The sequence below is a fragment of the Muntiacus reevesi genome, chromosome 5 (genome assembly GCF_963930625.1).
Source record: "Muntiacus reevesi chromosome 5, mMunRee1.1, whole genome shotgun sequence".
Classification (NCBI taxonomy): Eukaryota; Metazoa; Chordata; class Mammalia; order Artiodactyla; family Cervidae; genus Muntiacus; species Muntiacus reevesi.
In genome coordinates this window covers 108,323,811-108,336,958 of record NC_089253.1, presented here as the reverse complement: position 1 = coordinate 108,336,958, position 13,148 = coordinate 108,323,811, and the positions used below count along the sequence as shown (strand labels likewise).

The 13,148-nt window shown below is 49.5% G+C and overlaps 1 protein-coding gene across 3 annotated transcripts in view; it reads right to left on the bottom strand.

Annotated features, from left to right (window-relative positions):
• Window positions 1–3,277: 3,277 nt before the first annotated feature.
• The window catches only part of CACNA1E (calcium voltage-gated channel subunit alpha1 E), a 330,655-nt gene continuing 320,784 nt past the window's right edge, over window positions 3,278–13,148 (bottom strand). For 2 of the 3 annotated variants that reach the window (XM_065936985.1, XM_065936987.1), the window contains 4 exons: window positions 11,055–11,166; window positions 6,834–7,014; window positions 5,592–5,782; window positions 3,278–3,808 (listed from right to left, as the gene is read on the bottom strand). In XM_065936985.1, the coding sequence (XP_065793057.1) occupies window positions 3,278–3,808; window positions 5,592–5,782; window positions 6,834–7,014; window positions 11,055–11,166 (1,015 nt within the window). Of the gene's footprint in view, window positions 3,809–5,591; window positions 5,783–6,833; window positions 7,015–8,039; window positions 8,169–11,054; window positions 11,167–13,148 lie in introns of all 3 variants that reach the window. The other variant, XM_065936984.1, reaches the window with a different exon arrangement.

Sequence of the window (13,148 nt, the reverse complement as noted above, 5' to 3'; positions counted from 1 at the left end):
TGGCCCCCTCAGTGACTGAGATTGGCAGAGGGACAGTACATATATAAAGAGAGAAGAATTCCCCACCAGAAGTCTGTCTGGAACCTTAAGTGAAGAGAGGAGTTATCTATACACAAAGCTAGCTAGAATCTCTCTCTGCCTTGGTTTCTTTTCCTTCTCTTTCCTTTTTTCCCTCCTTCCTTTCCCCATCACCTCCCTTCTTATTTTGAGGGGATCCTGAAGACTCATATTAGCAAAGAAAACTGGACATGTAGCTAAAGACTCTTCTGAGGGGACCTACAGTGCTAAGCTTGATCATGCTGTGTACCTCAAGCAAGGTGGTGGTCCACTTGGAATTTTTCAAGATGCTGCCATACTTTTTAATGCAAAGAGAAGCGCAGAGGTTTTGCGATTCAAAGGGGGCCTCTTCTCAAGTGAAAGAGGCACAATCTGATACTCAGGAATGAATCTCCTGGTTGGCTGTGACAGACAAGGTTTGGGTTCATATTTATTCAGAGGTGGAAGGAAACTATTATAAGATTATGCTAATGTGTTCCGTGACTTAAGAGAAAATTGTCTTTTATTTTCTGGTCTTAACAGAAGGGCAAATGCAGGCCAAAGGATAAGGAACCTGATTTCTCGGCCAGGGGAAGTGGAATAAAAGAGATGCGTTGGTAAGTTCATGTGTACTAAAAAAAAGCCCAGGGGGCTGGTCAGGGACCTGCATCCACAGCGCGCGGTGCCCCCTCTCTGGGGCCAGGTGCTCAGTGCGGATCTGAGTTGGAATTCAGGTGTCCAGGAAGGCTTCCTGGCACAGCACACAGTGTCTGTAATGTCGTGTGCAGGCAAATCCCACTTCTGGTAATTTTGCCAGCCTCCATGTCTCCTGTCGCCATGGCGTAGGGGTCATTTTAACGCCCTTTCTCAAAACACAGTGCGACGGGCTCGCTGGAAAAGCTGCATTGCCAAGGTGGAAGCAAGCAGTTTTGTGCAAAGCAGCCCAAAATAGCAGCACTTGGGCAGGAAATGACACTGCGTGGAGGAAGCCTTTAAGCCAGCGCAAGGCCCCGCATCTTGAGCCTCAGGTTACAACCCAGCCTGTTAGAGTCTGGGTGCTACACGGTCCCAACGACCCCCGGGGCGCACACATATGCTGAGCCGCACAGGAAAGGGAAAACAGTGCCTCAGAGCGGGTGGCCTGTGTGTCTGCCTCACTGGTCTCCTGCCGGGGAGTCTACTTTGGTTTGGGGCTGACTGTGGCCAGGAAGCGCCATCCCTGTCTAGGGCAGAAGGCAGGGCCATCACAAATGATTTTGCAGTCACAGTATTGAATCTGGCTTTTCAGAGCTGATACGATGCTACCTTATTTTTTAACAACAAAACAAAGCCAAAAGACAAAACAAACCACCCCAATTTCCTAAGAAAAATAACAGCCACCGACTGCTCCTACCTAAGAGGTGAAGTCTGCCAGGGCTGGAGGAGGATAAAGAGTATTTATCCGCTGTAATCTCAGCCGGGGAGCCTCTGAGTCTCCCCAGGGAGAGCCCCGGGAGGCAGGCTCCATCCGCTCCTGGCTGGGGGAGGAGGGCCCTGCCTGGTACCCTGCCTCCAGGAAATCCTTCCACCTAGTGGTGATGCTGCTGGGGAACTGGAGAGGGGTGTAAAGGGATGGTCCCTGAATGGGTAATCGATACAGTGAAAGGAGCACTGATCGGCCAAGAAAGGGCACTCTTTCTCAATGCTTCTGAGTTTGGGGGGTTAGGAACAAGGTCCTGAGGTTGTCTTCTGCTCAGCTCCTACTCCAGGGAGGGGTCACGCCCAGGGGGGTATTCAGGACCCCGGGGCTCCAGGCCTATCACTTTATATTCTGAGGCCCCACCAGAGCCTGCTTGGTTGAAGCAGCAGCCCAGGTCTAAGCTGAGGTATATTTACTCATCACTTTCAAGTATCCTGACAGACTGATCCTCAAGCACACACCAGCTGCAGAGGCTGCCCGTCAGAGGGTGCCCCCCTCACAGGAACAGCTCAGTAAACTCAGATTCTCTCATCGAAGCGTCTCTGGTTTTGGCCTTTCTCATCTCTACGCAAGTCCCTAGCAGGTGAGGTGTAGCCCACCTTGTATAGGTGTGTGCGGCCCTCTTGGGGGGGGCCAGGTCCCTGGCACTGGGGCTCACTGGCCTTGGCACAGCACGGGCCTGGCTCGTAGACCAAAGTCTGGGCTGACACTCAGCCAGTATGTGCGAGACGGTGCCGCCCCGCTCCACATACCGAATTGCCTCCATACTGGTTGGAAAACGGACTCTTGCTGAGTCCCTGAAGTGCCTCCGCCACGCTTACCCCCGCTCAGGGCTCCCCTGTCCCCAGCATCTCCCAGACCGAGGCCTGTTGTGGCATGGGGCGCCAGCGCTAAGGCTGACCTCTGTTCTCATCATCTGGTGTCCTGGCCACACCGACTGGTCCATACTCTGAGGACATCACCCTCACCAGAGCGCCGCAGGCACCTCCCTGGACTAGGGGGGAACCTCTTAGCCTCTCCTCATGAACACAGCACCTCCTGAGCGGGTGACAGGCTCAGACAGGACTGTAGCGACCAGCGCCCCTGCCTTGACAGTGAGGGCTGCCGGACTATGGCTTGGCTCATTCAGACCAGCCCTTGCTGCTGCCATCACGGCACCCCGACCCCTTCCCCTTCGCCGCTCTCCTCCCTCTGTGCCTCCCACCCTTGACATCCGATGCTCCTGAACTTAGCCTGTGCTTCTCGCGGGGAAGCAAGCCACAGGGAAACGCGTGAGATGCTGTCGCGGAGGCCCTGGTGGCCGTGGTGCTGGCTGAGGAGGAAGAGCTGGTGAGGGAGGCGATTCCTCTCCCGGGGTCTCCACGACTCCCAGGTGAAGAGCCAGAACGTCTCCCGGGCTTCTCAGGGCAATGCGCACAGACACAGGCTGGCTCGATTTCCCCCCAACGGCTGTAGAAAACTGGGAAGGGGGCAAGGGGAGGCAAGGCCATCTGCGTGTCCCTTCTCCCCTGGGAGTAACCCTCCGTGGTTCTTGTGTTTTTCTTTCCCCAGCAAAGAGGCAGAACTATGGCAGTGCCCATCTTGCAAAGGGAAATACAGCGATTTGGTGGGTTTGAGTGGTTTGCCTTCTGTCCTTCCCTTCCTCTCCTCTGATAACTGCGCGGTTGTCCTTCCAGCTCCTTCCTCCCTCTTCCTCCCCCCCGGGCCGCACTGGCTTCCCAATTCGGGTCTTGGTTTTTCTCCGTGTGAGAGAAGAGCATGCATCGGAGGGGGGAGCAGCCTCTAGCACTTGTCGTCTTCTTCCGTGTCACTCAGGAGGTCGCTGACAGCTCCGCACGTCAAGCCCGGTCCAGGCCCCCCGCGCCTCCGCCGCCGATAGTGCCCGTTGGGCATCTGCCAGCTGTGCCGCAGGGGCGGGGCCGAGCCGATGGTGTTGGACCGGCCCAGGCTGGTGGCCACGGCCGCCTCAAAGGTGAGCGTCTCCTCCTCGCCGCAGTCCGAGGCGTGGGAGTCTTCGTGCAGGGCCAGGTAGGGCTCGGAGATGTAGCGCTGTGGGGAAGGGTGGCCCTGCCGGGGGTTGGAAGACTCGGGCAGGCCGGCGTCGTTGCTCTCCAGAGCTTGGGAGGTCAGTGGGGAGCCACCCTCGCTCCCATCAGCTGGTGGGGAGATGCTCCCAGCGTGTCTCAGCAGAGAGCTGTAGGAAAGGTGGGGCCGAGGCTTGGGAGGGACCGGTGGGAGCTGCCGCCGACTTCGTCGTGGGGTGCTGGAGTCGGAGATGGAGGGGATGGAGCTCTCACTCAGGGACCCCGTGCCCTGTGTGGTGGGAGAAACACGGCACGTTAGCCTGGGTTTGGCATCCTCCCTACTTGGGACCCAGTTAAGCTCTCTAACCCCTCCTACCAAGAGCCACTGGAGCCCCCCCGTTATTGGGTTGGCCAAGAAGGTCGTCCACGGTTTTCATGAGGATGTAACAGAACACCCAAACGAACTTTTTGGCCAATGCAATACCAATCACAGCCACTCAGGGATGCAGAGATGAAAGGAGACTGAGGAGCCAGTACTACTGGGCACATCAACTTTCAGCATGCTTATGTATCTCTGTGCTTCCCTGATAGCTCAGCGGGTAAAGAATCCGCCTGCAATGAAGGAGACACAGATTCGATCCCTGGGTTGGGAAGATCCCCTGGAGGATGAAATGGCAACCCACTCCAGTATTCTTGCCTGGGAAATCCCATGGACAGAGGAGCCTGGCGGGTTACAGTCCCTGGGGTCACAAAGAGTCAGACACGACTGAGCAATCAGCACACATGCATCTCTGGCATCAGAAGGTCTGGCTGGGGCCCGAGATCCTTCATTTCTACCAACAACAAGCTCTCAGATGTGGGTTCCATGGAATAAACACAGTGAGTAGCAAAGATTCAGAAAGCTCTCTCTATCACGTGGCACACTAAAAGAAAGCCTTGAAGTTTTAGGAAGGACACCTCCATGGAAGGGGAATGAATGCCCCAGAGTTGCTCTTTCTGGGGTAAGTTCTCGGGAATTGGATCTCAGGACATGGCGAATACCTTCCCTCATCTTCTCCTTCTGCATCTGTGTTTTCATTGGTGTACTGATGTTAGCTCAGCTTGTATACCCAGCTACTCCATCTGCTGGTTCAGGCCTGACTTGACCTGCTCACCTAGTCCCCAAGGTCCCTGAGCCGGTAAATGAACCTCCAGGGAGGCATTTCTCAAGGTGTGTGTGACCTAGGAACCACCTGCTCGAGATTCTTTGGTCCTTCCAAGTGCAGATTTCTGGGTTCTCCTTTCCAATGGGTGTCACTGCTGAAGCAGAAGGTCTCAGGAATGTGCAGTTATGACAAGCCCAGGTGATTCCATTCTGCACTGAAACTCACCACCACTGCTCTAGAAGTACCCTCTCAACAGCCTCTAAAAGCTGTCTATGGAAGCCCTTCCTCTTCCCCATTGCCACTGAGTGGATCTTCCATCTGGCCTCTGACAGCCTTGGAGTGAAATAAGGCAGGGAGCCAGGGACGGTGGTGAGGAGGAAAACAGGGCCAGGGAATGTTTTCACACAGCTCTGGTAGCTATTTCTTAGACTGGGCTTTGTTTCAGCAACAGGGCAGGAGGAGAGATAGTCTTCCTCTTGGGATGGTTGGAAGCTAGATAAATGAAATTGAATTGATCTTTTGTATCCTGTGTTGAGAGAGGAATCACCATTCCAACCAATACTAAGGATCATACAATTAGTCAAAGAAATTTTTTGCCTTAAAAAAACCTTCCTTTCCTCTGAAATCTGGCTGAGATATTTATGAACTTATTTGTTGTGACTCTGTAACTCTGTAATTCTGAATTCTGAATTCAGTCGGACTGACCCCTAGACACCACTGTCTTTCTTGGGGTTCTCTCTGATTTTCTGTGAATTTATCTCATTTCTGAATCCATAAGTATTAAGGAACTAACCTCTGCACAATGGATATAGTTTCCTGTGAAGGTGAGGTCTGTGTGAATGCTGGATGCACACATTTTGCATCTAGGGTTAAAAGTCCACCCTTCCCTGTCTCCCTGCAGAGGCCTGGCTTCCTCTCCACGCTCACCTGTCTGTTGGGGGTCTGTGACCTGCCTTCACTGGGAGACCGGGACTCACGGCGCTCCGGGGACTCCCAGTCGGCCTGGGTCCCTCGCTCCTCAGAGTTGCAGCGGGAGACGTCAGGAGAGAGAAGATGCTTTCGCTCTTTCGATCGTCCCCGCTCTCTGCCCCCTGAGCGGTGGGTGTCGGACTTGTGGCCTATGAGAGATGAAAAAGCAGTGAATCCTGACTCTGCCTATCCTGGCTGCTGAACAACTCTCATAGCCTGGGACCGAGCCTCTCAAGGACACTGACTTCGGCAGGCATGTCAACAGGTGATCTGAAAGGGAGGCAGAAGAGAAAGGCTGGAAAATTAACCTTTTGTGAAGAGGTAAGTGTGCAAGTTGTCACTGGAAAGACTTACAGATCCAAGGATGCAACTGCTCTCTTCTGCTTCTGTTGGTGCTAGATATAATTAAGGTAGAATCTTTGCCAGCAGTGTGGCCCAGGAATCCTCTATGTCTTAAACATGGGTGTGTAACTTTTCAGGGCGAATAATGGCATTAGGGGAAGGGAATTAAGAAGCTTCTGTGAATGAAATAATGGATACAGTTACTGTACTGTCCTGAGTCTGAAATCAAAGGATTTCACTTCTACTCAGGAAGATCCCCGGGAGGAGGAAGTGGCAACCCACTCCAGTATTCTTGCCTGGGAAATCCTATGGACAGAGGAGTCTGGCAGGTTACAGTCCTCCTTTTCTGCCACTTACCTGCCCTATGATATGGGGCATGTCATTGGTTTTTTCTTTCTTCATTTAGTAAAATGAAGAAACAGCTTGAAGAGCTATTTGGCTCAAGAACAGCTTGAACCAAACTAGTGATTTTCTGTTTTTATCAACATGACCCCTTCCCTTAAAACATAAAACTCAAATACATAAACCGATTCCAGGTAGCATTGTCAGGGTTGAAGTGGAGTTGGTGGGTGAAGCCCAGCGCCTGCCAGGGGGTCTCTCATACATCCCTAAGGCAGAGGAGTGGTTTGCGGAAGGCCCTTGAGAAACCTCCACTTTCATGATTTCTACAGCCTGGTCTGGCAGAAAGAAATCTCATTAGCCTCTGTGATGACTAGGGAGAGTTTTGTTGCTGTGTTTCATGATCTAAGTCAGATAAGGAACCTCTTTTATCTGGATTCTGTTGCCATGATTTTTCAGTTCTTGCCAGGATCAGCCCTTCAAGAGGAGGAGCACCGCAGACAGTGAAGACCTTCTCACCTGAGTCAGAGTTCAGACGGTGGGCTGACAGCCTCAGGGAGGAGTGGTAACTCCGGCGTCGCGACTTGTAGGTGTTTTCGCTGCTTCGCTCCATGGAGAATTCCTCCAGCCACGAGGAATTTGAACGCTTATCGCGAATGGTGGAAAATGAACGTCTCATGGAGCTGGGGTCTGTCACCACCTGGAAACATGAGCCCCCACCCCGCCCAGGAACACAAGATATGGATTAATTACTGAAATAGTCTAAAAGGAAGGAAGACAGAAGACTTAGATGGTTGAAGATTGTCAACTGTCACCTCCCGCGACTACCTCTTGTTCAGACCTTATGCTGGAGGAGGCTGTTCCAGAAAGCATCTTTATGTTAACATGGTCACCGGGTTGTTGCAGGACTCCTCGTCATGCTCAGGGGAGCAGAGAGCTAAGTGTCCTCTGCAAGCTGCCCAGAGCCATCTACCCCAGGGACCCAGCCAGGACCTGCCGTGAACCTTGAGCTGCTTTGAAATGAGTGAGGGCTACTGTCAGAAAATCTCCACGATGCAAGAGGCATGGCTTTGCCCTTTTGTATCTTGCTCTCAGTTGCCCTACAGCACTAGAGCTTAGGAGAGCTGGTAACTGAATAGATACTGCAAGGCTCCTGAGAATGCACTGCTCTCTCCATCAGTCCCACCCCAGCTGCACATTAAACTCGGGCAGTTTGATTTGCCACAGATATTAAAACAGATCCACAAAAATTTCTTGTCTCTGTCAAAACTTTGATGTAAGACAGACAGACAGAAAAAAAGAAGCCAGGAAAACAGACAAAGGAATGAGGTGTGGTCTGTGCTAGTTAGGACAGACAGTCCTGACACAGAGCTGTGTGTGTAAGTAACTGCGTGTGTGCTAGAAGAGCCAGGAACAGAGAAAAGGAAGGAAAAACCCATGGGGAACATCCTGGAGAGTACTTCTTGCCTAACCAGTGGAGTGGTGAGGATGTGGAGCCCATCCAGAGGCCCCCCCACCTTTTGCTGGCTGGCCTGTTGTGGCTAGACTGTCACTGGAAACACAGTGTGGAGGAGCACGCTCCACAGAAGGCCCATGAGTCAGCTCTTAGAGAGGCGTGGGAGCAAGTCAAGGGCTCACCTGAAGATGTCAGATGTGTTTTCATAACCCACCAATTCAATATAGCCCAGGATGCCACTGAACATAGTAGTGGTGGTTGCCTTTTACCTGGGGATCCACAGTCAGGCGTGGCATAGAGGATGCCTTCCCAGAGCCCGCATGCTCCTGGGTGTCCGAAGGAAGGTAGATGCCATGGTTAGAGGGCTGCGCGCTTTTTAATTCACTAACCTCTGGCTCCTAGAAATAAACACACAGCCAAGCTTGTGGGACTTGGTTCCATCCCATAGCTTCTCACTTTCAGTGGATGATTCTGCCTCCTCCATATGAAGAATGGCTTTCAGAAGAGAGACATCCATCTCTAAGATCTCAGTTGTAGGTGTATATAGGTTTGTGTTTCTGAGTGGACATATGTGGTATACCAGATGTCCCAAAACAAAGTTCTAACTAGGATTGAGGGGTAAAGATCACCTTTTCTCTTTAAGGACCATCTTAATTATTACTAAACAATGCATCAGATCTTACCACTTTATGAAATTTACTTTCTGTAAGTTGCTAGTGTTGGGTTTATTCTTTTAATCTGAAGAATTTGTCAATTAAATAGAAAGCAGTGTTTTAAGGAAAGTTACCAATTTCTGAAATCTTAAGACATGCTTTTAAGAGCTTTCTTATGATTAAAACCAAAAAAGGGTGTGGGTAGCCATCTTTCAAGAATGCTCTAGACTGGTACAGTCCAATAGAAATATACTACAAACCACTTATGTAATTTAAAATTTCCTAGTAATTAGATTTTAAAAAGCAAAAATAAATATGAAACAATAGATTTTGTTTAACCCAATATATACAAATATTCTCATGGCAACATATAATCAATATAAAAATAAGGTATTTTACATTTTTTGGCACCAAGTCTTTGACATGGGTATGTATTTTACACTTATGACATATCTCAGTTTGGACTATGTGGGTTCAGGAAAATTGGTGATAAGTGATATAACACTTATCACATTATAAGTGTTCAGTTACCACATGTGGGCAGTAGCTATTGTACTGGACTATGAGAGCATTTGAGAGCTTTAATAAGTTGGATTGGAAACCTCTAAATTCCTGCCCAAATCATTTAATTTTCCTGGTTAAGGAAAGTTAGTTTGACAAATGTACATGCTCTATATAGACAGCTAGTATCGCTGCATAAAGAGTAGAGCTGCTTTAAAAATGTTTATGCTGGCTACCCAACAAAGAGAGCTAGGAATATTTTGGACATCTGGAGAGTATACCAGAAAAAGAGCATTTTATATTTAGGAAATGACACCCTAAAAACATGGGTGTATGAGTAGGGTACTGTTAAAGGTAAGTGTGTCTAACACCCCCCCGCCTTGGCCCCCATGACCATTTGGCTGAGGGGTCCCTGGTATGAATGGGAAGCACTGCCTTCAGGGGACAGGATATGTGCACTTGAGGAGGTTATGGTGTTTGCAGTGTATGCTTTATATAGTACACATGTCTGACCTGAAACAGATGTGCTAATGCTGCAGTCTGTGTGGTAACGATACTGCAGTCTATGGGTGTCAGAGGTGGTGCAAGACATACACAGATCACAGCCATGCCCCAGGACATGGAGCAGGAGTACACAGCGGTGAGTGTGTAGCACGGGCTGACACCTGAACTGGGTTACAGACACCAGGACTGACAATGAGATGAACATAGATCCAGAAAGTCCTGGCACTACAGCTCAGCCCTGGGGAACCTGCAGGAAGGATGACGTAATAAAGCCTCCCTGTGAAAGAAAGAACACAGTATTGAGATTCTTCTTAGTAGACACACCGCCAGGCAAGCCATAAAATGATGAGAGGTCCCTTTAAAGTGTCTGTACCAATTAGGCCAGGGCCTCAGTGCTAATTTCCTCAGAGAGGAAGGCAGGGAATTACTCCAAGGATTTTTACCTACCTTACCAAGAACGCCTTCAGGCTGCCACTCACACAATGAGGAGAGGGGAGGCTCTGGTCTGGTGGTCTCCCCAGTACAGCCATGCATAATTCCAGGTTTCCTCAGTCACAGGAAATGGAATCACTCATGTGCCGGTGCTATTGAAGTATCTATTCTCTTCCGAAGGGTACCCATCCCATCAGACATGCCACCCACAAGCAGGCCATACCCACACTCCATCCACACATCCATTTGGGAAGCTCTGGGGTATGCAGAGGCATACCCTGGGAGGGGTCAGGGGAAAAATGAAGGGGTGAGAAGTGCATCAGAATCTAAGTGACATGGAACTCACTTAAACTGTCTGTATAGACTACTGCAGTGGTCAGGTTTCACCCCGTTTTCTCTCTAGACCAATCAGCACCTGGGCTTTAATTCAAAGCTCCAGAGGGGACTTGACCTCACGGCTTCTGAACTAATAATAGTAAAGTCTGTCATGTCTGGGGATCCTATTTTAGCTTTGTATTAGTAAAATCCAAAATCCCATCTGCCCTCTTATCTCTAAGTTTAAACTCTATTCAATAGAGTTCTTAGACATTTTGCCCATTTCTGCTGATGAAAATCTTTAGGTTCACGAGCATGATCTTAGGGACCTCTTTGAATGCATTTGATCTCATAGAATGGTGACCACAAGGGCCAATTTTCCTGAACCCACATAGAGCAGAGGCATGAGATTCTTCTGTATCTCCCAGCAGACAGCTAGTCACTGATACAGACCACCCCTGAGTTCTCCAGGAGGCAGGTGGCATTCCTAGACCACAGGACTCTGCCTGGTTAGGGCCATTCATTCTTATGTTGACTCATCCTAAGGCTCCCAATCAAAGGCAAGATTTCATTTGTTACTTCTGTTTCTCCATGTGAAGCCCAGGGACACAAACTAAGAGAGCCTGGCCTGAAGCATTATAAGTTCCTGCAGCAGGTAAGGGGCCTCTGGAGTTTTAAAACCCGAAGAGGGAGCATTTGTCAGAGAATATGAGAAACTCAGGCAGGAAAGTGGAGATGGCAGGGAACTCCCAGGGTAATTGGTTGGTTTATCAGGGTTTTTTTTCCTGATGGATCATGGCTATGGAATAGAATGTGAAAAAATGAAAAAAGAGTGGGAGCGATCAGGAAACCAAGGAAGTAATTTTTTAATTCATTCACCAGAGACTGTTGTTCCTGGAACTGTCCATCATCAGCTGGGTCCATACAGGCCAACTGGAATATTTCCTGCGGGGAGAGTGGACTCATCGAAGGGTATGCACTCCGGCCACTCCTGCAAAGCAATGCCATGTTCAGAGGTAATGTGTGCATGAGAGAGAAACAGTCATGACATAACTGCCATTACTAATTCCCACCCAGACAAGACTTTCTTCCCAGCAAGGGCAATACCCATTAGCCTTGGCTAGGTTGTAAGCCTGTCAACTTACAGGTGGCTAGCCCTGGGGTGGGGAACACACTGGAAAAGAGAAACGACTGTTTTCAACCTGCGTTTGGAATGATTCATCATTTTGCTGGCGACTGGCATATCTGTGACAAATGACATCATTTGTCACACTCAGCCATATGGAAGACCAATGCTAGATTGTAAGCCTGCTTCTGCTCAGCTTCTCCATTCGGCAGAAAAATGCCATAGTTTAAACAGTGAACAGTTTGTTTAAATATTAAGCAGTCATGGTCTTTTAAGAAATTCCCTCCACTCTCAGTAAGAGTATGGTTCTATTGTGCCAACATCCATGGCCAAATGAAACAACTGAATGCCATGAATATTTACTGAAGGACTGCTCTGTACCACATACTGTGTCTGTTGGCTTACGATCTGGGTGGAATAATGTCAGAGGTGATGCTGAAGAGGTGACAACATCTGTCGATGGCTATGGAGGAGGATGCTTCAATGGCGATGAGGTAAAGGACAGACACAAAGTTGGCCAGGTGTTTAGGGGCCTCTGAATGAAAAGTTCAGAGACCTGTTGCAGTGTGCCTATGAGTAAACCATCGTTAGGTACCTGCAGACACTGTCAGCCAATGAGATCCACCCAGCTGGTTAGGAAAAAAAAAAAAAGAGGCAGCCAAGAACCTGTCCTGTCCTGAGAACATGCCCACCGCTGCGGTTGCCATTCACTGCTACGGACCCCCTTTGCCCTAACCAAGCACGCAGCTTGAGCTTCCTCATCTCGCGAAGAGGGATGTGGCCAGTGACGCGGCAGCAGCTCTCCGTGGCAGGGAGGTCAGGAGGGAGAGATGAGATGGGAACAGCTGCTGCAGAGCCTGCTGCTCTATGACTCTCGAACCCACTGGAAAATCTGAGGCCTGAGTGAGGACTGCCAATTACTTAAAAGTAATTCAATAGACTGGGAGCACAGGGGAAAATTTGAAGAGCAGGTTTTTCACCCGACCTGTCCCCTTACCACCGGTGAGGGCTTCTGCTGAATTTTCACAACTGCTAGAGAGCCATCTGCTATTGAAACAACTGCTCAAATGTCAATCCTCCTCCTCCTCAGGCCTTAGCTTGAGAAACATAGGAAACAGACGAGCACAGCTCTACAGGAAATGGGCCCTTTCTGTCCTACAGAAAATGAGTAACTGCAGGGTCCCTAATGGGTAGAGAGGACCCTTAAATTCACTGAACAACATTCTAAACTTGACTAATTTGAATGCTGAGTGACCTCTTACTTTGAAAACCTTGTCCAGCTCCTCAGTGTTGTTAGGAAGGTCTAGAGGCCTGAACATCCTCCTCTTGCATGGTTTAGTCGCTCAGTTGAGTAGCCTTGGCAGGCTCCTCGGTCCACGGGATTCTCCAGGCAAGAATACTGGAGTGGGTTGCCATTTCCTTCTCTAGGGGATCTTCCTGACCCAGGAATCGAACCCGGGTCTCCAGGAAGATTCCTTTTTTTTCCTTCTGTTGTGAATGTTTCCTTTTTTTAAAAAAAATCAATTTAATTGGAGGCTAATTACTTCACAATATTGTGGTGGGTTTTGCCATACACTGACATGCATCAGCCACGGGTGCACATGTGTCCTCCATCCCATCCCTCCAGGCCATCCCAGCACACTGACTTTGAGTGCCCTGTTTCATTCATTGAACTTAGACTGGTGATCTGTTTCACATATGGTAATATACATGTTTCAGCGGCAGGCAGACTCTTTACCAACTGAGTTACAAGGAAAGCCCCTTCTCTTGCATAACTTTCCCTTACTCCCTGAAGTCCAATATGCTGGGCTCTCTCAACCACATTTGGTTGAATGTGCCAGACTCCT